Source organism: Clupea harengus, chromosome 1, assembly GCF_900700415.2.
Source record: "Clupea harengus chromosome 1, Ch_v2.0.2, whole genome shotgun sequence".
NCBI lineage: Eukaryota > Metazoa > Chordata > Actinopteri > Clupeiformes > Clupeidae > Clupea > Clupea harengus.
Genome location: NC_045152.1, coordinates 7,346,669 through 7,372,632, shown reverse-complemented (window position 1 = coordinate 7,372,632; position 25,964 = coordinate 7,346,669). Strand labels below are relative to the sequence as shown.

Sequence of the window (25,964 nt, the reverse complement as noted above, 5' to 3'; positions counted from 1 at the left end):
TCCTCACCGTTAGATTCATATACATTTATTTACAATTAAGCAGCCCATAGCCTACAGTGCAGGGCTTCATTTGATCAGTTTATGTAACCCATGACCATAATGCTGTTACCATTTTGCTGAGCTATACAAACATATCATGCTAACATGAATATGCATTTTACACAGCCTTGATTTTTTTGTAACGCTTTTGTACATTACAGCATATCATACCTTTGTATTGTTTGGCTTGATACAGCGAACAAAAAAGGGGTTACATCTGAAAAATAAAAAAAACAAACAAAATAGATCACACACTTCTCATTGAATTGGTTTTTACCACTTTAACTTACAGAGAAACTAGAAAAAGAAAGCCTTGACATTTGCATGCATGACAGCCACAGCAGGAGGCTTCGGGGTAATCTCAACACCTCTCTATCTTCTCTATGAGCTCCAGAAGGGAAAACTGAAACTTGGCCGCGACCGTGGAGGGCTGGTAGCGCCGAGTCACGGTGCTGTTCTTCCTCACGTGTGTCCTCTGTTGACTGAGGGCCTCGGCGTAGCTCGTGAAGAGATTAGCCACCATCTGTACACACCAGAGGACGACAGGGGCACATTTCACCTCAGTAGCTCTTGTCCACACACCACCAGAAATAATGGGAATGACAACAGAGAGACAGGGAGATATGTTTTCGAACAGGGCTCACCTTGTTTCTACTCTGAATGAAAAGGTCGAGCACCTCCTGACGCACCTGGTCAAAGTTTTTGTCTAAAAACTTGTGGACCTGCAAAAAAGGGTGTCATCATGTGGCTGGCAATGCATGGACTAAAGAAATGTGCGAATAGCCTGGTTGTGTTTTAAGCTGTCTATTTTTAGCCTGTGTGACTGAAGAGATTGTACCTGGTAAGTAACTTTTCCAGCGTAGTGTTTTATGGTGAACTCGGGAAGGGGCATTTTTGGCTTCACATACAAGGGGCTGTTGCCATGGTGATAGTGACATTTTTGAAGGAAGGTGTGGTCTGTTGCCTGTTGACAAAATAAGTAGAGAGTTTAAAAGATGAATGTGGATGAAACTGCACCAAAAAAATAACACAACAAACCCACAGAGAAACGAGCCCATAAAGCTGCTCTGATTACAAAAAGGGGTGAGAAGAAAAAGAAAAAGAAGAAGAAAGTTGTTGTTTCTTACCTGAGGAAAACCACTCTGGTCATCAAGGATTCTGAGTATCCCATGGGGCTTTGCAGCTATGATGTCAATGCAGTCCTGGTTGTTGCTGAAAGGCACCTCTTGCCAGTCAATTTGCTCTCGGCTGTAGTCCTCCTGCGGAGAATAATACGAGAAAAATAAGGGTTTTATGACGAAAATGTTGGCTATATGCATAAGCAACCCAGTTCTAAGAAGATTATCATGAGGAGAGTGCGCTTACTTGTTCTTCCCTGAACACTATCCTGTTGAAAAAGAATTGAAGGTACTCGTTTGCATAATTTATGCAAAGCTGCTCAAAGCTGTTGAAGGTAAGGTCCTGTAAAGCACAGATGAAGCAGGAGAGTAAATAACTTCTTTTCATGGTAGTGTGGGTTCCTTCAGAAAGGGGAGCCAATATACAACAAAGAAACTGGCAACAACATTTCTCTGTGTATGGCGCAGATTACCTCAAATCCATAGATGTCGAGTATGGAGATAGAAAAGGCATCATTTCGCGGGTAAACCAACTTGTTGATACGATCTGTCAGCCAGTTGAACAGAAGGGAGTACATGATCTTGGCAATCGCATCTCTGGTGTTTTCAAAGTTGGAAATGTGCCATTAGCTGGGAGAAATCTCAATATTACGGTTTCCTCACAAACACGAAAATCTGATGGGGTAATCCGAATGGGAATGTTTACCTGGCATCAACTGCACTTTCAACTGTCAAAGGGGTATATATTTTCTCCCTCATTGTTTCCTGTAAAGGATAAAGAACCAGCAACTTAGCTTATGACCCTGAAGCAGTATATCTTAACAGAAAATACAGCAGCTTTAGATTTTATTCCATCTTTAGGTTGTCAAGAATGCACTGGGAAGAAGGTTACGGACAGATCACGACTGAAAATGAGTATCTGCTATGCTCAACACACAGCAACCTGAACACATGTACAGCAAGTGCGGACGGGGCTCAGTTTCCCGTATGTAAACACACACTGAGCAGGGACACATGGGCAGAGCAGCTGTGACGTGGGCACTGAGCCAAAATGGCCAGTAAGAGCCATCTATTTGATACTTGAGGAAGGACGGGCATCTTTGATACGAGATGTTTTGGTCATCTCGAAAGTGTTACCTGTGTTCCTGAAACCCTACCCTGTCCCCCCAAAATAAATACACTTGAGACGATTTTGAATTTGCACTCTGTGGTTGAAATGAGGGGAATTTAACCAGATTTTTAATTATTTGATTATTTCAAATGATTAGACTATCATCATTTCAACGAACTGCACAGCTGCTGCAGGAAGCGGTGGCTCCTGTGGAAACGGAACCTGATGGTTAGATAGTTGAGCAGCACGCAAACAGTTAAATATAATGAAAGCAATTAGTGGGGCAGATCGTGTTCACAGAGCTTTTTGTAAAGTCAGCGACTTGAAATGGATCCGCAGGTACTGTTATGGTACAAGAGCAGGAATATGACGTTGAATGCAGAGTGAGATTACCAAGATATGAGAACACAACTATGATAATGGAGCCAACAGAAAAATACTGCGTAAAAGCGTAAAAGGAGGCATTAAATGCTTTAACACCACCTAACAACTATAACTAACTATACAGACTCATACTCATATTCCCTACAACAATAAAATAAAGGTAATATAAAATGGTGGGGTGTCAAGAATGATAAATGGATATTTACCCTCTGTGGCCTGAGGGAGGGCTTGGATTAATACCTGCTCTGCATGGGCTGTTTGCAAAAAAAATACTATTGTGAACCAGAAGCCAAGCAAAAAGACTGGATTAGAAGCTGTTGAGATGTGCCATCAACAGAGAAGTGGAAGTGATACAGCCCTCACTGAAAGCCTCCCCACTGCCTCGCTCTCTGCCAGGCACTGTAAACACGACCCGCTACATCAGCAGCCTCGCTTCAAGACAATGCTAATCCCTTTGGCATTTGACATCAACATTTCTCACTCACGGGAGCTTTTCTAAGTATGTTTAGTCTGTGAGTGTGAGACTGGCCCTATCCCTCGGTACTTTGGGTGCGTAAGTCTCGCTGCAGAGGCTGGCCTCGGTGTGCAAATGTTTTTTTCTACGATCTCACCGCAGGGCCTGCTTTCTGGGCTTCATCAGATAAGAGAACCCCAATGGCATGAGAGAGTGAAAAGAGACAGCCCGAGGTCCATCCAATCCAACTGAGAGAGGGGAAATGACTGGCTATGGGTCTTCTCCTGTTACATAGGAAGGACCTGTTTCAGTAATTAGTTGAATTAAGTAAATTGCCATGGCCCGGCCCTTAAGCAGTATCACAGTCAGGGGTACATGAGTTGTGGCTGAAACACCTTTGCACATTTCAACATGACCATGGCACAGTAAACACTGATGTGCTCTGGCTCCAGGATACACCTATTAGGGCAAACACTGAAACTGCAACAGGATGCCAGCAGAAGGATCGCATGAATGGCGTGTCAAGGCAGGACTCGGAAAGACTGAGGGGATCGATGAAAGAATTGAAATGGGAAGTCTACGTGCAGATGATACGGAAATACTGCATTTTCGCTTGTTTACGTTACAGGACCTAGAAGAGAGGCACAGGAACGTCCATTTCTACAATTTTTTTTGTCCGTTTTAAACAAGATGACCATATACCCTTTTTTCATCAACTATGGATTTTATTGACGACCCACTTTAACACAATTCAACAAGGACTGACACAGAGGGACCGGCAGATACTGCAACTGGGCGAACCACAGCATGTGTTCAAAGAAGGAAACAATAAATACAGTAGGTTGGTGAGACAGCTTAAGTGTGTGTTACTTTTCAAATACAAAAAGCATTTCAAAGTGTCCGCCTTTTGCATGGAACATTTCTGTGTTGGGTTTTCACCTCAGAAATAATACTGGCTTGTACCTGTACATACTGTAGTCAGCTATGTGAAGGTAGCGTGTCCAGGCTATCATGAATTATTAATGCCAGTCTCATAAGATATGCTGTCATCATGTTTGTGAGTGTTAAAATGAGTAACTTTAAGATCTGCTACAATGTATCTCATGAAGCGGAATTGACATTTATTATTATGAAAGACCAATGCATCTGTAGCATACCTCAACATGAATTAAATCTGTATCCTGTAAAGTGAACAACACTTCTGTCTGACATTTCAAGACTTGATTGTTGCAGAGGGCACAACTTCTTTTACTACGCGCTTAGTCAAAGTTCTTCAAAAGTGCAAGAAAAGTTCTGTGAAACTCTTGTTCACTGAGGAGGTATTGCCTGTCTTATGGACTACTCTCCTGCCCCCACGTGGTCACTTCCTGCTTTAGCCTCTCTGGTGGATTCCCTGCAGTGTCACACTGACGAGGAATGAAGTAGGGGAAGACTAGCGTTCATCTCCGCGTGACGTGAGCACGCACACACAGACACACACACCCACACACACACACACACACAAACACACACACACACACTGAGCATCTCTCCACAGCTCAGACACAGGGTATCCCCTGATCATGTTTCACACGTTTCCATAGTGCTGCACCCTGCTGAACTACGCCAATTAACTCCATGCTGTTATTCCATCTGGAGGATTTAGAGCTCGTATATACATTGTTCGCAGCTGTCTTTGGTGTCACATGCTTGGCTGCCGAGCAGACTAACTGAAACGAATCGCCTGAGAACTTTTCGGTTTGTATTTCCAAGCGCCGACGCACAGAATGACGTTATGATATAGGCAACAGCACACAACGGTGCTGATACTTGGCTTTACACCATCACATAAGGTCCACCCGGATAAAGTTTATCTCTCCACCTCACTTGTAAACATGTACAAATGAAATGTAGAGAACATTATGTTAATATTATAATTTCCATTTCCATTATGCAAATGTCATTGCATCTTAAATTGAAGTGGCGCACTAAATCGCTAAATAAGACCAACAGGGAGAACAATGGATGAACCAGCAAGACTACAAGTAAAGAATTAAATAATTGTCACACGACAGCTCCCTGTTTTTTTGCTTCAAGACACAGACATTCCCTCACCACTATAAATACTGTACGTTCTGCCCTGTGCCTGAACAGAAATGAGAGAGTCCCATTTGGAAACGGGAGACTGGGGGACGATGAGGCTGGATAGTCTGTCTGTAGAACATGATCTGTGAGACTGCGAGAGGGCGCCATAGAAAATTGAAGCAAAAACCGTGATTCAGGTTTCCTATGGCGCAAACTCCTTGACTTGAAGGAGAGAGAGAGAGACAGAGAGAAAGAGAGAGAGAGAGAGAGAGAGAGAGAGAGATAGAGCAATGTGAGACAGCTGTGAGACTGTTGAGGTGTGCCTGTGACTTTAAAAGGGTTAAGAACCCTTGCCCTACCGTGACTTTGAAGGTGATGGATTTCTGCAGCCCCTCGGGGGAGATCTGAAGGAGTTCAGCCACCACACGGATCTCCTGAGCACTCACCACCGATGCAACTTCCTGTGAGTCGTTCTGCGTGTTAAACCAAAAACGTGTGACAATTCGTGTGACAAATCCCTTTAAAAATGTAGACATGATGATGACCTCAGGTCATTGAGTTTGTTGCGAATGCACACAGATCTATTTGACCACCATTAAATGTTGAAAACTAAGCAGTCCGAGAGCTATTATTTTGGTGTTTGTTATTGGACAATGATAAATAGATCAAAATGAACTGAAATGAAATTGATACCTCGTATCTCTCAAAGAAGACATTGCCCAGGTGCAGGATGGAAGACAGGACCCTAAAGATGCTGCTCTGGTCTTCGGCACTGAAGTGAAGTATCTCCATGGCGCTGACAAGTCTGCGGAAGTCCTCTCGGTCACTCTTCCCAGGGATCTCACAGTCCCCTCCCTAGAGCAGGTCAGACAGAGATCGGAGGTCACCAGTCCTCACCACAACTCTGTTCATCAGCCGAGTCTGCCTGATGCAGTTCATTTTAAAAGCACCTTCAGCAACATTTACTAGTGATATACCATTACTAAAATGAAGAACAGACATTTCACGAAAATGTGTTTTCTTTGGCAGTCACACCTTAGGGGTTCTGGTGGAACAGTGATATCAACAACACAATGTCTGTGCAGCAATGTCTACTGACTCAGATGTTCAGTGGTAGTTCTGTTTGAACACCAGTGTGCTGCAATTTATTATTACATATATTCAGGTTAGTTCTGATTCTCCTAGGCTCCAAAGTTGCACAGCTAGATGAGCTAGTTTTACCTGGTTGAGATAGTAGTATGTTTCTGCCTCTTGGAGGTAGAAGGACTGTCTTTGTTGTGAGGGGAGGCCTGCGAGCATCTCATAAAAAATGTGATAGTTTCGTTCATCTTTGGCCTTGGAGAGGTGGAGAAATTACACATTAAATTGTTATCCTAGATCCTAGACAATTTCCTATTTCTAATTGTCAATATATAGTGTAAGACTGTAGAAGTCAAATAGAGAATACAGAAACAAATTAGGATGAAATTCATTTCAGTTCCATTTTTCCACATGTATCTAAACAGTGCTAAAGGCATTCTTAAAAAGGTTTATCTGGGCAGAGTGTGAATCACGCTGTATAGAGCTTACCACACCTGAAACACAATCCTGGACTTCTCAAGGAGATACTGTGAGGTTATGGCACCACTGATTACGCCCCTTGGTTAAATAATGCAGAAAAAGGCCATCATCAATCATCCTTAGCATCCCGCTCTCGCGCGGAAGAAGGCAGTCAAGCACTTTTAGCACAAAATGGTAGCAACAAACCACCTGATCGTATTCTATCCACAGTTACTGAAGACGGCATATCATATGAATCTGGGCCTCTGATCCATGAACCATTTAAAGCAACAGAACACCTGGGAACCAGGCATGTTTATCGGTTTCAAACCCCAGTCAAATCCTTATCTGTTTATACTAATATATAATGCAAAGCTTCTCAGTCATACTTACTCCTCCATGAATATCTCCACAAGCTTTCCAAATCGACTAGAGTTATCGTTCCTCACGGTTTTGGCATTTCCAAATGATTCTAATAAGGGAGCTGCTTCAAGAATCTAGACAGGTGGATACAAATAACAGGGAGTTTATTTATCTCTCAATTAATCTCTTTGATACTTGAAAACACACACACACACACACACACACAATCCATGTTAGTATTCTCCACATATGTTTCATTCGTGTATTCTTGTTTTTACAGAGTTCATATTCCAGAACTGATTTGGCTTTATATAAAGTCATAGAAAAGCCACCAAGCCCATGCATACTGCAGGCATGCTGTAATACTGAGACAGCCACACTGCAAGCAGTACCACTCCATACAATACCTCAATCTGTGCCGGGATCAAAAAGGTGAAATACACAGAAAATGACAGGTTACCCTCTCATACACACATCTTTTAATGTAAACATCTCCCAAATGAACAAGTGTAGATGTTTACACACAGGTGTTTATGCTTACCTGCTGAGTGATGTTACGCTTGTGGTGTATCGCAGCTAAGTAGCGCAGAACCAGCTTGGTGGCCTCAGTTTTTCCAGAACCACTTTCCCCACTAAAAAATGTAAACATTATAATATTTAATTCACTAATCTAAATGACGACAATCTCCTAATAACACTAAAACAATATCATTCAGGGTAACTGGAGGCTCTCTCTAATGGTTACACTGTGTCTCTTGTACTCTCTTGACAGAGTAGATTTGACCACTTTTGTGAACAGAAACACCTATTGCGGATTATGCCTTTACCAGCTAAGCACCACAATTAGGCAAATTGGCTTGGGGACTTCAAACTCAAAGTCTCAGTTCGTCTTCGTCTTCTCCACAGCACTTCACTAATGAGGTACTTTTTCTAATCATCAGACAAAGGCGAAACTGAACCCTGGAATGTGTCTGACGTGCCAATTTCCCTGTGGTGGCAATGGGTGCCTTTCACACAGTGACATGATCTGATGGTACAACCCTGGCCCAGACACCAGTAGTCTTCCCTTACCGGTGTCTCCTTCAAAACCTGGTTTAAAGTGTTCCAGGTGATCAGCTGTGTCAAGTAGAGCTGACGTTGACAGTTTAATACTGTAAAAGGCTACAGGAGGATCATGGGAGTATCACTCAGGGGCTAAATGTTCCTAATCCTCTGAAAGTACATTCTTTGGGCAGTTGCATGGAGATTTTAGGCTTTATTCTCATTATTTAGCTAGTGTACCTGGATGTGAACCGTGCTACCTTGCTACGTGCATATGACTCAAACCTACCTTATGATAATGCACTGGTTCTGTTTGGCATCCATCATTTTTGTGTAACAGACATTTGCAATAGCAAAAAGATGTCTGTTAAGAGGCAATAAACAGAATTAAACATCATTGATCGAAGTGATCAATTGATCAAAGTGGACAGTAACAGCAACAGTATGACTTCTTTGAACACAGTTCTATCATTAAAGGAATTTATGTGCCATGACACTTACGGGGGATTTTCCCCCAAAGCATGTCCCTTGTATTGCAGCACCATGTCAGTCCCATAAATGTTAAGCATCCTGTAGGGATTCACGGACACCAGGATGCTTCCGATGTAGGTCTAGTATGAGAATGAAAAAATATTAACTTCTTGCTGCTCATACAAACAGAAAAACAACAATCCAGAACGTTGAGCACAAAACCATAAAACACAACACAGAAATGAAAACATCAGTGTGAACGGTGAGCAGGTGAGTGGAGTAGCTCAAATACTTACATAAATCAGTTCACGCTCATACCTCTTCTTCAAGTTTATTAAAACAGCCCCTTCATGTAGCTCCCTGGTGGTGCAATCAAGCCATCAAGTTATTCAACTTTATATTTCTAAACAAAAACATATATGTAAGTAAAACAACCTTTTATCAGGCATGAAACTCAAATACTGAATGGAAAAGACACAATTAAGTATTTATAGCGTAAGGGCTATCAGTTCAGAATACTTTTGTAACATGCAGTCTAGTATTTCCTGTACATAAAGCATATGATCATTGGACTAAAAATAGTGTCTGTGAACACTGCAGGCTTTGCTACTAAGTGAAAAATGTTGTGGTTCCACAAATATCCAACTAATAGGGAAGGGTGGAGGTGTATTCCTTAAGGCGCTGAGATCCAAAACTGACCTTTAATGTCTGTAATGATCTTATAGTGCAGCTTCTGACAGCTCTGATAATACTGATTGGTTGCACTAATAATATTTTAATCCATAATATTCTGCTGACATTTCCCATATGCACCGCATCAACGTAACCATTAATGTTATGTTTTGAGGACCATTTTTGAGTTAATCCAGTGCTTGTTTTTCTTTTCCTGTTGGAGCAGACTTACTCCAGTTGGGTCATATCTTCAATCCCATCCTCCTCAGCCAGTTCCCTGTACCGCATGGTGGGGAGGCTGCGTATGGAGTACATCTGTGAAAAATTACAGAAAAAAGCATGTGCCACTAGCACTAATCATCATTTATGAATATTTAGCATAAAAATCACTTATTTCGACTTTCATTTTTCGACAACTCACCTTTTTATAATTTACAACAGTCGTTTCATGTAAATATTAGATAGAAAAATATATACAAATAAAATATTCAATGAAACAATTAAGTGTGATGGCAAATCAATCGAATACAAAGTTCTGTTTATGGATATAATTACCACTCCATGCTGGTCTTTTGTTCATTATTGGCAACCTAGCTGCACTTTTACTCTGGTGTTTAAGCACAATTCATTGGTAATGCTTCACAACTTGAATTCAGACAAATTGGGTAATAAAGAAGTGATCTGACATCTGTACATTTGATTAAAATCGCCAACCACAGTCATATGACAATCAAAGTTTGTACTACAAATGTAATGTACACACTTGTCAACGCTCAGCCAAAAGAGGTACTACTGAAATGCTAACTACACCTTTGTTGGTTACCTTATCATACCAGTTCCCTTGAGGTTCCCCTTCCCTGTCAGGTGCCCACTCTGGAACTGCACCATCTGCCTCTTGTCCAATATATGGAGGAATGCTTGGGTCCAACAGTTCTTCATCCCTGTACATGGACCATTTTGTGAGATTTTGCACAGTTCCATGAGGGAGGACCCTCTCTGCAGACCAAACATCACAAGGCAGCTGACCATCAACAGTATGATCTTGGGCCCAATGTTCACCTTGTTGCATTCCCTGAACCTGAGGTGACACAACAGCGTACCTTCCAGATGGGTCTAATGGTGAGCCTCCCAGCTTGAAGGATGCATTCCGTAAGTTAGGATTCAGCAGGGCGCTTGACAGGAATGGAGATGATGCTTGAATGGTTTGGGGAGCCTGCCTCCTTGTGACTATTGATCCATCTGGTAACTTATAGGTGGCTTTTCGTAGGTTTTGATTCATGAGTGCACTGGACATCATTGAAGGTGTGGCTTGTTCTTTTTGTCCTGGCTTTTTCAACAAAAGTGATCCATCTGGGAGTCTGTAGGATGCTGCACGAAGGTTAGCATTCTGCAAAGCACTTGACAGATGTGGAGAAAAAGATTGCTCTTCTTCTTCTGGCTGTTGTCTCAAAAGGGTTCCATCTGGTAGTCGGTAAGTAGCATTGCGAAGATTAGCATTCTGCAAAGCACCTGACAGATTCGGAGAAAAAGATTGCTCTTCTTCTTCTGGCTGTTGTCTCAAAAGGGTTCCATCTGGTAGTCGGTAAGTAGCATTGCGAAGATTAGCATTCTTTAGAGCACCTGATAGAAGTGGAGAAGATGGTTTCTGTGGTTGTTTTTTGGAGAGAAAAGACATGTCAGGAAGTTTGTGTCCTCTCTTGAGATTCGCACTCAATGCACTCCCTATTTTTGATGAGGACTGCTCTTCTTCAGGTTGTTCGGGAGCAAGAGTTAGGATAGATCCATCAGGTAACCTATATGTAGCTTTTCGAACACTGGCATTTTGAAGGGCATTGGACAGAAGTGGTGAAGTTGAAGGTGCTTGTACCACCTCATTTCTTGTAATAAGTGTTCCATCAGGGAGCCTGTAGGTAGCTTTACGAAGAGTTGGGTTCTGTAGAGCACTTGATAAAAGTGATGGTGTGGCTTGTTCTGTTTTGTTCTCTGAGTGCGGTGATATGATTGTTCCATCTGGCAGCTGAAAGGATGCCCCTCGGAGATGAGGATTGCTTAATGCATTTGAGAGAAGTCCTAATTGTCCAGTGGGAGACGAAGACACTTGTGCTTGGGCACCAATGTTTCTCTGTAAAGGGGAGATGTATGAGGCGTTACGAAGTAGTGGGTTTTGCAAAGCACCTCCAAGAAAGGGAGAAGAAGCTTGAGTTTGCTGCTCAATCTGACTTCCTTGTTCATGCATGGGGTTTGTCTGAAAAGGTGAGATGAAGGATGCATTGCGCAAATTAGGATTCTGCATCAGTGCACTAGTCAGCATGGGAGAAGTGCGTGGATCTATCTGAGCAGTTTGTGTCATCATTGGAGAATATGGAGAGCCTATTCTCTGCAAAGGAGATGTGAATGAAGCATTCCGAAGGTAAGGGTTTTGTAATGCACTTGAAAGCACTGAGGATGATGTCTGTGCTTGCTCATACTGTGGTGCCACTTGGGTACCAGGTGATGAAGCCATATGCAGAGGTGAGATATAAGAGGCGTTTCTGAGATGAGGGTTTTGCAAGGCATTGGCCAAACCAGGGGATGACCGTAAATTCATTTGTTGGATTTGTTGTGGTATCATTTCAGGTTGTGGAGATTGAGCTCTCTGGATAGGTGACATATAAGAAGCCTGGCGGAGCTGGGGATTCTGAATGAGGGCATTGGAAAGAAGAGGGGAGGGTGCTTGCTGAACAGTCTGATGAACTATCTGTTGAGTAATGGGACTACCACTGGTTGGAAATGGTGATCTGAAAGAAGCTCGTTGGAGGTTCTGATTAAGCAAAGCACCTGAGAGCATTGGAGATGAAAGGTTGGCTGGGGAGGGTGACCTTGCAGGTAGAGGGGAGCCAGGTTTACTTGAAGGCTGGGGTGACAAAGGTCTACTTGGTACTTGTCTCACGGATAGTTGTGGGGATAACTGTCCAGCTTGCTTTAAGGAAACTTGCTGGGGAAAAGGAGACTGTGAGAATTGCTGAGGAAAAGGAGACTGGGAGAATTGCTGAGGAAAAGGAGACTGGGAGAATTGCTGAGGAATAGGAGACTGGGAGAATTGTTGAGGAATAGGAGACTGGGACATCTGTTGAGGAAATGGGGATTGAGGAACTTGTTGAAAAGCATACTGGGGAGACTGTTGAAAAGATTGGGGGGCTTGTTGAAAAGACTGAGAAATGTTATGCTGAAAGGGTGTTTGTGGAATTTGCTGCATAAAATGAGTTTGAGGAACTTGCTGAGCAAATGGAGACTGAGGGATATGTTGAGCAAATGGAGATTGGGGAACTTGCTGATGATAAGGTGATTGGGAAATATGTTGAGGAAAAGGAGATTGGACATTCATAACTAGGGGGTGACCTGGCCCCCTCAATGACTGTCTTACTGATTGAGCAGAATTTAAAGGCCTTACAACAGGATGTCCTCGTCCTACAGGCTTACGAAAACCTCTTTGATGACTTTGTGCCCCAGGTGGTAAAAAACGCTTGGATTCTCTGAACCCTGGAGGCCGAGAACCTTTTCTGACAAGCATCACTGGTGTTGAAGTTGGTGACTGATCACTTGATCTACGTCCAGTATGAACTGATGTTCTGAAAGGGGCAACATTTTGCATCAGTGGAGGGCCTTGGCGACTCCTCCTACGAATAAGAGGGTTGCCTGTTGTTGGCTTTACAGCTCTCATTGGCACTTTGTTACGACCTACCCCTCTGAACCTGCGTGTGGATGTACGGGTGGGAAAACCCTCAGGCTGGGACATTCTGTTGGAAACTCTTGATGGTGATGGAGATAGAGGGCGCCCAGGCGTATGAGGAGATGCTGGTCTTGGTGACCCAGAACGTACAACACGAGATGGAGTTGGGGATGAAGCTCTGTTTGAAAATCTAGAAAGTGGTGGAGGGCTGCTTGCTCGTAATGATGGTTGAGGTGATGTGGGTCTCCCTCTAAATGATCTTGACGGTAAGGGCGGTTCGTGGGGTCTTTCACCAAAAATCTTTGTTGGGCCTTTTGATGATAGTGGAGGTGGGGATCTAACACTTTGCCTCAGGATTGGACGGGGAGATGTTGGAGGACTTCTTTTTCTGAAGGATCCACGTGGTGAGGGAGGACAGCTTTCTCTCTCAGGAGGGTATGGTCTACTAAAGCCCACGGTTTCTCTCCTTGGTAGTGGATGTAAAGGGGGAGGTAATCTTCCCCGTATGGAGGGCTGTGGCGATGGCCCTCTTCTTGATAGCTGTGGGGAAGGCGGGGGGCTGAATTTCCTTCTCTGGAGCGGTGTGAACGATCTCTGGGCATTGTTATTAATTGACTGGTGAAAAGACCTGCGAGACATTTGAGGTTGTGGACCAAACCTTCTTGGTTGCCTTGGAGTAAACATTGGTCCCATCTCCATGTGTGAGGCCACAGGGGTACCTCGGCCTGTAGCTATGCTGAACTGTCTCCGAGGAAGATAAGGAGACTGAAGCGGAGTAAACTGATTTTCATATCCATGAAACATAGGATCAGAATAAGGTTGAGGTCCAGCCATGTTTGGAATGAAACCTCTAGCTGACAAAATAGGAGATGGGGGTGCTGAAAATGCCACTGGCCCCATTGATCCAAAAGATTGTCTGTTTGGTGAAAACGATAGTGACATTTGAGGGGTGAGTGGCCTTACTTGTGGAGCAGGATAAAACACTGGCGACCTACCAAGAATAGGGCTCCCAGGAACAATAGGTGCGGACTGCTGGACTAGAATAGGACTTACTGATTGATAGAGGGGTTTCTGTGCCATGACTGTTGGCTCTGGAAGCACCGCTGGTTGGGGAAACCCCACTGTCTGAGGAGGCAACATTGCTTGAATATCATACTGTACATCAACAGGCATTTCGAAATCATTGAGAGCAAAATGTGGTGAAGGGAGATTTGCAACTTCAATTTTCTCTTTTCCAAAAAGTTTCACTTGTGGTCTTGGAAACCTGAAAGGATCCTCAATGCCATAGCCAACTGAGGTGAGACCTGTTAGGTCATTATTGTAAATCTGTTGAGTAGGGTCAACTTGTTCTATTATGTTTCCCCCTGCAAATGCATATTGCTGTTGATCAGTGAGCACAGGATTGAGGTACAAAGCTGAAGCATCATAATAGGAAGAAGGCGCAATATATTGTCTATACTGATTGGGATAACCAGCAGGCATCATATAGGGACTAGGTAGATCTTCAGTAGTATAATACAATCCATGAGGGTCATTATAGTAACCAATCTCTTCAGGGAACATTCCATAGTCATAGTATTCAATGTCATTCCCATTGTACCCATATTCATCTTCCATATAATAATATGGATCATCATAATATTCCATTCCATCATCATAGTATGGATAATCATACATCTCATCTTGTCCATATTCATAGTAATCCATCCCGTCATCATAGTATCCATATGGTCCATCATATTCTCCATAATAATCTTCATAATAATAATCATATTCATCCTCATAATTCATAGGACGATAATATCCATTTTCATCTTCATAGTATCCGTTAGGATCATCATAGGGGTCATAATAGTATTCCATATCATCTTCAAAATGCTGACCAGGTCTTCTTGGTTGCCCTCTCGAATAACCGTCATAATAGCCTCCATGGTCATAATCATCTTCTACATATCCGTACATGTCTTCATCGTCTACATATCCTTCATTTTGATAGCCTCGATATCTCCCCATGTTTGGCCTATTGTAATTGCCCCTACCGGCCAGTAATCCCTGAGTCTTAGATGAAATGAATCTGCCTGTGAGCCAGTTGGCTGCCCCTGAAATCTTCCCCAACACCAAGCCTTTTCTTTTGAAGATGGAACCAGTTTTCTGTTTACCAAAAAGTCCTTTACATTTGTTTCCTAGCCCTGTCGTTGCAGCTGCTGTTTTTCCAGTTTTCCCTCCAAGATTGGCTAAAAGTGAAGACTTGCTTGAAGTTTCTGACTCCTTTTTATTTTGTGTTCCTATGCCTGGAAAGCCAGTCATGAATTTAGAGGTACTATCCAAAGCAGATTTCTCAATTGGTTTCTTTCCAAATCCTCCAAATAGTCTGCCGACTTGTGGCTCTTTCTTCTTCTTGTTGCCAGACAGACGCATGAAAAGCCTCGAGGTGGATTTCAACCCTTTTTTTTGTTTCTTTGGAGGTGGAACTACCAATGGAGATACCTTACCAGCCAATCCTGTGAGTGCATTATTTTTCTGAGCATCAGCGGCAAACCCAGCAACCACTTTGGATGTGGCCTTTATGTTGGCACGTTTACCCCCTTTTTGAGGATCTTCCTCGCCAAGCTTTGGCTTAGCTATACCTTTCAGAGCCACAGCCTTCGTGGCTCCCTTCAGGGCAAGTTTTCCTTTACCTTTTTTCCCCTTGTCATCCTCGCTCAGCTCCTCGGATGCCTCACTCTCCTCACTTCTCAGCAGTTCTGCATCAGAGCCTTCCTCAGACTCACTGGCGACAGGCTTTTTGCCCTTCCCTTTATCTTTGCCCTTTACTTTCGGCGCTTCTGCCACTTTCTTTGCCGGAGCTTTTTTTGGTGCCATTTTATCCCGTTGCAAATTTTATTTCAATCTGAGTCATTGTGTCACAAATTGTATTGATCACTCTCAAAGCATATCAACATAAATAATATCATTTCAATCAGGATGTGGTCCAGTTTAGCAAAAAAAAGTGTGCTCCACAAGCAGACAAAATGAAAACACAACGAGAATAAAAACACAGCAGTTAAGAGAAAACTTAGCTGCTCTTGAAGCAATCCAGATCCGTTTCTCCTTTAGGTGAATGCTAAATTGATGTCACTGCCGACAAAGCACCAATTTTCTGGAGGGAGGTAATCCCGATTTACAAATATCCCATTGACTTGGCCGTAGAGTTGCTTTTGGCAGGAGATTTTCCCCCACACAAAGAGGCTCTCTGTCTCTCACTTCAGGTGCAGGTATCCACAAATGTCAGCATCTCTTTGTCACAGGCAAACAATGCTCCTCCTTTTGCCAATGCAGGAGCACTCCAGTTACATGAATGTCCAGTGAGCGTTTGCAAGCAAATTCCTGCCACTGGTCTGCAAACATGTGTCTGAAAGCATGTGAGGAGTCCCTGTTATAGTTGCAAAGGGCACCTTAATGTATCAACTATACTGACTTAGGGTAACTTTATCTCTTTGGCTCATTCCTGTATAAATTATGCAGGTTGGCTGAGCTGTTACTAAACTGTGTCTGAGAAGCATATCCAAAGAGGAGCATGCATATAGCCATCGATCAGACTGCCTCTCCCTCTCTCCACCTCAACAGGTGAGTTCAGCAACACTTCAACAAAGCCAGCATACATAACAATAACAGAAAGGTTGAAGTTTCAGGCAATAGTATGAACCCAGGAGTACGTCAACAAGAATGCACTGTTTGCATTGTGCGGTCATCTCAAAATGATGTACACTGAAATCGTTCCATTGACCAAATGTATGTTTTATACTTCGAAATGGGATAACATTCAGCAATTTATGATATTTTAGGTTTAGCAATGATGTCCAGTAGAATGTCTGTTCATTTTATTTGTAGAGTAGAAGTGGTGAATTATTTTGGCTCCAGTCAGGCACTAAAAATAAGTACATGAATTTATTATGTTCCTTAATGAATGAAATTCTACACTCTATTTAGCTTCGTAACAGTGTTGTCTTTAACATGTTGCTTGTAAGATGATAGCATCTAATTAGAGTAAATGTCAAACATATTCAGATTTGTGAAGCATAGCTCTATGGGAAACGGCAGCCAAAAAGTCAGTGTTGCCCTGTTGTTTACGTGTAGGCTTACTTGACTGCAAAAACTCTGATGGGATAATGATATGCTACCACAGGTCTCTTCTTCCACTTGTGCCTGTATGATATCATGCCAAAACTACCACTCACAGTTGTTGGGTTAAAATATCCAAACAATCCAAACAAAGAAGTAATTTGTGTGTAATGATGCTATCATGCCTATTTTGACCAGAGTCTCGAGAAAATGTTTGTAATGCAGGACAAGGCATAACCTGAATGATTTAAGCTAATTGACGACTTGTTAATATTCCTGGAGTTCATGACACTACCAGTTATCAATACTTAATGGATGCTCTGTATTCTGTTCACGAAGAAATAATGAAACATTAATTAGAAAAGTACTAAATTTACCTACAGTAAACTTATCAACTTTTTTTTTTTACCTCTTTTTCGACCTTTAATACCGCTCACTTATTTTACTTAATGGAATTTTAGGTGATTTACCATTTAGGAATGTGACACGGTAGTTTATCAAGATTCTCTGTTTACAGTGTTCACTGCAATGCATTTCAAAATGGCACTATACTTACAATTTCATGGTGAATTTAATGCAATCAACATGACCACACATTGATCTAATTTTGTAAGGCGATTGAATGTAAATCTTGTCATCATTTCTTTTGCAATCATAAGTCATAGAGGGGACGTCAACAGTTAGATCAGCTAGAGCTCCTGTCTGCATGCATCAAGGGGAACAATGACAGGTCACCTCCGTGACGCTGACAATGTTCTTTCAACAAAAGCACTCATGGACACAGCCTCATAAAAACCTCCCGGCGTAATTAAAAAGCTGGAGATAGCATAGCCATACAATGGAAAATATCTTGCTGCATCAATGGACGTAAGAGGACAGAAATACCAAATGTATTCCGGTCATTTCAGAAACGTCTGAGCAATTCAAACATTGTGCAACTGACCAAGAGCAGTGTTTACATGTCTTGAGAAAATACGTTTGAAATATGCTTTAGGTAGTTCATACATACTCACAATACTCTCTACCCTATATATTTTTTTTACAAACATCACCCAATGCTAAAATTGTCCTCCAATTTGTAAGACTGAGAAACAAATTTAAATTAGATAAAAGTGGTTGCAAAAAAATAAAACAAAACACAGGTTAGACTTCCAGTAAGATGCATACAGCAGACAGTCCTAATGGCCCAGACCCTAAGTGAACCTAGCTTTGATCCAGGCTACACCATTCACCAGGGCCGAAACCTGTGTAGGGTTACAGTCAAGTAGCACATGGGAGAGCCGACTTAAGTTTCAGTCTCTTTGTTACGTCTGAGCAGTGTGACCCCTCTTCAAATTTAAATATGTGTGGATGTCTGTCTGTGTGTGTGTGTCTCTCTCTCTGTGTGTGTGTGTGTGTGTGTGTGTGTGTGTGTGTGTGTGTGTGTGAATACATGTGTTTGTGTAACAACTACAACAACATCAATGATTTCCTATTTCTGCTAAATCAATGCTGTTTCTCAAAAAAGGAGAAGCCATAAATGTAAGTATTCTGCCACAGTTGTAACACATGGGGCCCTAATTTGAAAGGGCATTGACCTGTGCGTCACAAGTGTGACGTGAGGATAGTGTGCAAATGGTGCAAGATCAAAGGGAGGAGTCGAGAAGAATTGCTATTTGCATGTATGGACTCATAGGACGCAGGAGGAGCAGGGAGTCTTTGTGGGACAGGTGAAATGGCATATTAATGTGTGGGTGTGCCGTTGAATTTATGACTTTTGAGCCAATAATATCAACAGGAATTCTGACATCTGCTGTGATGACAAGCCACTTATCATTTGTTTGGTTCAAGTCCAACGGACATCAGTGCATGTTATGAAAATATAAAAAAATTGCCATTGTGAAATGATTAAATATGTATGTTGAATTAATAAAAGCCAAGCACATGTTCAAACCACCAATGAGTAATCACTGTTGTGGTCTTCACATTATTTAAAATACAGGCCTGTGGGCCTAATAAACACCTATGGAAAAAAGCTACATAAGATAGGGAAATTATTAATGTAGAACGTAGTGGAAAGGTAAGTGAAGAGTTTAGTAGGGGTGGGTAGTCAAGTTTCTTTAGGGGAAAAAAGTCCTTTTACCACCTATGCGGTGGAGAACCAAAAACATTAAGGTTGTCTTCAAAGCATTTTCCCACAAAATAATGAAACACAGAGTTTAATGGCAACATATTCTCAGACCCACTCCAACAGAAAAGTAAGACAAAAGTATTGATGCCACAACAACAATTCTTTAAATGGAGTGACTTCACAGGAAACAGCAAAGATGTGTCATGAAACACATGTTATAGTCTATATCCAGAGCAAAGTGAATAATGCCAAAAGGCGAATTAACCAAGCAAATATTCAAATAATATTAGGAAACTATCAGATGAGTTGTTTTGGCTAGATGGAAAGGATCCCTACAGAGAATCCTGAAGTCCTTAAACCTCAAATTGTGTATTCTAAAACACGACAATGATTTTAAAACCTGATTATGTGTACATGTGTAGCGACCCTGGGTCAAGCTAATTTTACAACCTGATAGAATGTTTCAATGAGCCCATACACAACTTCCAGCTTCCGTCTTTACCCACCCACGGACTGGGGAGGACATCAGAAGTGGCTCCAACAATGAATGTAATGCAGTTACAATACATAACCCACAGTTCTCTCATGCTGATCTTCCTAGAGTCAACATTATGCCAGTTCATCCATTGCCTTTGCTTTGCCTGAGAAGCTGCTGCTGCTCATCTAGTTTCCTCTTCTTGCTCATAAACAAAGCTGCTTACCATCTGCCTCCTATCCGGCAATGTAGTCTTACCCCACTGTAACCTAACCCAAACCCCTCTCTTCCACTCTGTACCTGCCCATTGATATCACTATGCTGTAAACCACTGTTCATGGTTTTTAATTCCTCCACTAAGCTGGCCATTGGTCACTCCAAAATTTCTTTTCCATGCTACAGTACTTAGACAATGTGGCACCTCAAGCCATTTCCCAATGCCTCATTCATGATTCTCTCAAGTTTCTCCACCTCTGAAATAGTAACAAACAAAGTTCGTTATCATCTGCCTCCTCCTAATGTAGCCTTACCCCATGCCTTCCAACTGTCACCAAACACAAACCATGCTCTTCCACTCTGTACCTGCCAAATTATATCCCTATTATAGCCCAATGATATCCCTATGATAGCCCAATGATATCTCTATGATAGCCCAATGATATCCCTGTTCTGTAATGGACCTTGTGCATGTTGAACTGCTTCTCATGGATTCCACTTCTTCCCTGCTTTCTGCTTTCAGTGGAGCAGTGTCCTTGACTGCTGGATCCTTAGACTGAGATAAAGTCATCTCCAGGCTGGTCTTACCACATTTGAACTCCTCCAGCAAGCTGGTAGTTCGTAATTCCAAAATTCCTTTTCCATACAATGCTAAAGCGCATAAGACAACAAGCCATTTTCTAGCTGATTTATTCATGATTCTCTCAAATTTCTCCACCTCTGCCTTCAAAGGCGCTTAGCTCTGTGCGCATGTCATGGAGTTACCAAACTCTAGTAATCTTTACGCCATGCCCTTCTTTGATGTGCCAAAGAACCCACAATGCACTTCTAGTAAATTGGGGCCCAAGATGTTGTTGTAAACAAATCAGTGTTTAAATTAATTATTTGTTTGTTTGTATTATATTATATTATATTATATTATATCTAATTTGCTTTTCTATTTGTACTTTGGGTGTAATACCACAATATAACAGCCAATTCATGAAAACAGTGGTTAAAGTTCCGTTTATGAATAAGAAGTTGCATAAATGGAGTAGATTTATAATTATTCCATGTTCATCTTATGATGATAACAGTTAAATATTATGATTATGTGCTACTTTAAAGGTACAATATGGAGTTTTTCTGCTGTGTTTAATAAAAATGTTTCTAAACCTAATGTGAAAAAAAAATCACATTTCCCAATGTTTTGATACTTTCAGGCTTGTGTCATTTTAATTTCATTTTTATGTATTCAAAATATGCATAAATAAATCCATTTTATATATTCATGCAGCATGAGCTGCAGCTTTGCAATGGAAAGTCACCAATGCCAATTCAAATTCATAATTATAATATGTTCTAAATGAGCTACTACTGTTTACTGTACACTATTCAGTGAGCATCACATCCTTTTTTAATAAGCAAAAAGATGTTTCTGACTTTCTTTAACTTCCATGGTACACTTTTCAAGACAATGATTTGTATTTATGTTTCCATAATTAAAATTTATATATTTTTTACATAATTGAACATAACATACATTTTTTATTCAATATGTCATTAAAGATGTAACAGGTAAGGTCCACCATAAATATATGTACTTATGTACTTATGTTGTAGTTACATATATGTGCCTATACTGCATTAACACTTAATTATTTAAGTATATTGTACCTCAGCTCACATAAATAAAAATGGGTCCCATTAATGGCTGTTTAGTACATTATAAAAATTAAAATGAAAAAAATAGTTGCCATACATACATGCACAGTGTTCCTGCTGAAGAGGAAACATGACAATAACCTCAATGAAAGCACCAAATCCAAATCATCTGTGTGTCGAGTACAACTCAGCCATCAATGGCGCCACTCCTACAAATGCAGTCTAAGATTTTAAACAGACACATAAATATACAATCCATGTACTCCATGTGCAGTCCCCTTAGTCTTAGTCCCTACACCTTACCTTATTGTTCTCACTCATCATGTCCAATCGAAACTTTCCCTAAACCAAACAGGAGGCAAACAGAGCACCTATGAGCCCCTGTATGGACTCTTTGACTGCTGTGTAAAATCGACAGGCTCTCGCCCCCTACTCTCCCTCTTTTGTGTGGCCGTGCAATAAAATATATTTGATGAGTCCACCCTCTCTGCTTCAATGAATGACTTCAGCCCTTCGTGAGCCCTCTCCCCGCCAGCCTACACACTCACATTCATTACGCGAAACATCACCGAGGCACAATGGCCTGAGCAAACACACTTTGCTTTTCTTCTCCCATCAGAACCGCAACGAAATGTGTATCTTCGTCCCCTGGGCACGGTTGTGAAAGGGGAGACTTTAGGGGTAGACGGTGAGGAGCCTTACGTGTGAGCAAACACCAAAACACTGACAACACGCTTGTGCCCCTGTTTACACGGAGAGCATCATCACCACCAGCAGCAGCAGCAGCAGCAGCAGCAGCACACACTCATCATGTTGTCTGGTCAGGTTGCTAAACAAACAGGAGACTTTGTGGTATATTAGGTGGGATGTGATCCACTAACTCATAGGCCTTTCCCGTCAGGTAAGTAACAATCAACAGAGCTTCACAGGAGGCTGCTCTTATTGTTGTTTAATAGCCGCCTGAATGGCACACAACATGGCCATGGTCACGCAGGTCTGACTAACTATGACTTGTTTTCCCCTCAAAGGCCCTCCCTCCGCAGAGGCCATGAAACACAATGGCCCAAGTGCCTAGTTTAGGGTTATCAGAGCTCTGCACCCATACAAAGGCCTCAGCAGCAGATGGTGCGACTGGGGGAAGGACATTACAAGCAGCCCTTAGTCACCCTCATGGGTCAAAAAATCAAGTGTATAATAATCACAGCCGTTTGGAGTTTCAGTGAGGGCAGCTCCAGACAAACTATAAAGCCACAATGCCATAAAATCCACATGCGAGGGTGTATGTTGTATGAATGAATGAATGACAGAATGAAGGTCCTGGTTATTGCCGAGATGACATAAAACCCACCTGGATCCTTTTACCTGGTGTTCTTCCCTGAGACAACAGGCCACATGACAAAAGACAGAGTGTATGCACTGGCATATGCAGCAGGTGGCAGCAAAGCCACACACCATATGTGCAGGTCCGTCATGAATAACTTATATGCCAAGCCAAACATATCAACAGACTTATCTGTTGTAAGTAAGCACTACAAACAGCAAAGGAAAGTGAAAAATCATTCAAACACACATTTATACGTGGTGTTATACTGATGTGTTCCTTTTTCAATAGATTTGAGGTGTGTTCATTTTTCCATTACATTTAGCACAGTTTAGACGTGTTTAGTTTTCATATAAAAAAGTAAGGTGGCTCTCAAATCACGAGTTGTGGTCTAGTGTTAACCTTTGGAAATGTGTGCTAAACATAATCAACCAAAGTGTTATAAAGATATGCTTGGAAAACAGCCTGCACATCACTGCACAGATTTTTGGCCTGGCCTATCATGACTTTATTGGTCAAATTTGCCAGGCAGGAAATTGCTGTACCATACACTGGCAAAAATTCATTAAATTTGGGAAGTTATGGTGTCTTCATGTACTCTTGACGCCCCCTTTCATTCAAATAACATGATTTTCCACATCCCTGCAGATATGCTACAGTTCAATCAATTCATCTTAATGTAGTCTAAATAAGACAAACTAAATAACAAAAAATAGCGTATCTTTCGTTGTATCTCTGACACCAGTCAGTCCACACAGGGCCTGTTACACTTCCCCCAACACACACACACACACACACACAGAGTATGAGCCATATGGGCCTAGCATCAAGTGTCATGCCTCATTCTACAATAAGGCACTGTGTAGTAGCATTAGCAGCGCTTACCTTTGTTACCCCCTTCCCTTTAGCTCACTTTCATCATAACTTCACAGGGGTCCCGTCAGGTAATTCCAAAGCAATGCCTCTCCATTGTGCCCAGCACGCAAGGAAAACACACACACACACACACACACACACCTCAGGTGCTTTAAACTACAGCAAGTAACATGCGGAGGAAGCGCAAGGCCAATAATGTGACAGCTTTCCAGAGGCTTGCGACTCCCCAACTCCACACTTGCCCAGCGGGTTGTAAAGCCTGAGTGGCTTTCGATACATTTTTAATGAGGCCTATTATGCTTGTTTTCTCTTCCTGAATAGAAGCAGCAGCTCCGGGTTTCAAATGAGTACCGTTGGAGGGGTGGCAGCTTGGCATCTTGTGATCATTAACAAGGGACACTCTCTAAAAGTTCCGGGAGCTTAGCCTGGTGAGTGTGATGTAATAGCCTACCAGAGGGTGGAGCGGGACGGCTGGTTTGGGATCATTTTGAGGTGATTGTATAGAGAATGGGAAGAGTTCCCCTATTATATTCTAAGCCTCGAGTTCTCAACAGGGTTCCGTCAGGTCATTGATAAAAGTGACCACAAGTCTTATTATCAGAGACGTACAGACACAAAACATGGCTAAAGGGGGGTGATCTACCGAATCCTTTAAAGGTCTATAATATTCTATGGAATGGGATGGAATGGGAAAAGTATGCTTATGCGATTGGAATAGAATGCATTTTCAACAGCAGTGGGGTAGGAGAGGTAAGGGCTCTAGATAGACTGAAAGTTTTCCCATTCAATACAATCAAAATGTAGTCTAAATGGAATAACAGTCTTCCATTTTATTGACCAAATCATACAGAATTAATTTGAAATGGAGCACTAACACAAGCAAATAACCCAATACTCAAAAAAAGTCAGGATATTTACAGACCCGAAACAATTTGTCAACAATTTTATGTAATGTAACTGGATGGATTAGGAAAATTCAATGGGGTCCTGCCATTCACATGGAATTCCAAGAAAGCCTTCGAGTAAGATTTAAGACCTAATTTAGCGAACCGCTCCAACGATCTGAAGCCAAGTGTGAGTAACAAAATGGTTATGGAGCTTCTGTGAAAAACCTCACATCTCCTGAACACACTTACAGCAAGCAAAAAGGTTACAGGGCTTCTGTGACAAACCTCACCGGTCCTGAACACACACTTACAGCAAGCAAAAAGAGGTGACCAAACTGATCTTGGAACAAAGACCTGGAGCTGGTTTTCCCAGACGCTCAATTTCAAATATATCGGACACTCACTTTCATGTTTATTAATACTTGACAAAACCAGTCAGGTGCTCTTGCAAGCTACACTTTGTAATATCATGTGGCCTTAACTGCTTTCAAAATGTCAGGGGTAATGCATAACATAATCTGTGATAAAACCTTACTTAAACTCTGTATCCATAAAGCATTAAAGACACATTTATAAATGTGTATTAAGTATTCATAATGCATCATAGAATCTGACATAAGTCTATATAACTATGTATAAATAGAAATGCCTGCACTCATAAAGTGCTATAATGCTGTAGTATAAGCCCTACACAACATTAGTATGAACACTTGAACTGGGACACATCATGGCTCCATAAAGAGCATTTAGTAAATAAACAGCAATTGCCACAAGGCAAAGATGTCTTCAATGACATTATCAAGACGTAAAATAAGTTTTATTATACATTCTGACTTTAGACTCTAAGGGTTAATACTATAATATCGTAATGCTTTCAGGCCTTGGGCTCTGTAAAGTGCCCAGACAATTGTATTGTTTTGGCACTATATAAATACAATTGAATTGAATTGAATTAGTCATTACAATGTATAAGTAGTTATATAGACTTATGTCATTCATTGAGGCATCATGAATACTTGAGAAACCTTTATGAACGTGTTTATAATTCTTTATGGATACTGGGTAAAAGTTGTTCCTAAATTTGTGTCAATTTAGTGTGCACAGTATATCAAGGAACTGACCTTCTGTGTGGGCTGGTCTGACTCCCTCTCCACACAGAATGCCGTTATGGTCTTCCTTGTGCTCAACTGTATGTGTACTGCAATATGATTCACATTACAGTTACTTCAGGGAAAGGTCCTAAAATACACTTTACTGTATGACAGAAGAGCCCAGCAACACATTATGTGAACCTGAACGCTTTTAAGAGGCACCCTAATGTGTCACCTTGGCTTACTTCTTATCACTAGCGTTTCCATAAAGTCTTTGA

General features: G+C 41.7%; 1 protein-coding gene across 1 annotated transcript in view; it reads right to left on the bottom strand.

Annotated features, from left to right (window-relative positions):
* The window catches only part of myo15aa (myosin XVAa), a 38,237-nt gene extending 26,268 nt beyond the window's left edge, over positions 1–11,969 (bottom strand). The window contains exons 1-19 of the mRNA XM_031566078.2: positions 10,080–11,969; positions 9,489–9,571; positions 8,881–8,944; positions 8,615–8,724; positions 8,403–8,477; positions 7,614–7,704; positions 7,103–7,206; positions 6,745–6,808; positions 6,392–6,505; positions 5,864–6,025; positions 5,530–5,643; positions 1,864–1,922; positions 1,631–1,754; positions 1,405–1,500; positions 1,167–1,298; positions 878–1,003; positions 684–761; positions 408–562; positions 211–256 (exon numbers count right to left, since the gene is read on the bottom strand). Of these exons, the coding sequence (XP_031421938.1) occupies positions 211–256; positions 408–562; positions 684–761; positions 878–1,003; positions 1,167–1,298; positions 1,405–1,500; positions 1,631–1,754; positions 1,864–1,922; positions 5,530–5,643; positions 5,864–6,025; positions 6,392–6,505; positions 6,745–6,808; positions 7,103–7,206; positions 7,614–7,704; positions 8,403–8,477; positions 8,615–8,724; positions 8,881–8,944; positions 9,489–9,571; positions 10,080–10,205 (1,923 nt within the window). The 5' untranslated portion in view covers positions 10,206–11,969. The remainder of the gene's footprint in view (positions 1–210; positions 257–407; positions 563–683; positions 762–877; positions 1,004–1,166; positions 1,299–1,404; positions 1,501–1,630; positions 1,755–1,863; positions 1,923–5,529; positions 5,644–5,863; positions 6,026–6,391; positions 6,506–6,744; positions 6,809–7,102; positions 7,207–7,613; positions 7,705–8,402; positions 8,478–8,614; positions 8,725–8,880; positions 8,945–9,488; positions 9,572–10,079) is intronic.
* Between the last annotated feature and the right edge of the window lie 13,995 nt (positions 11,970–25,964).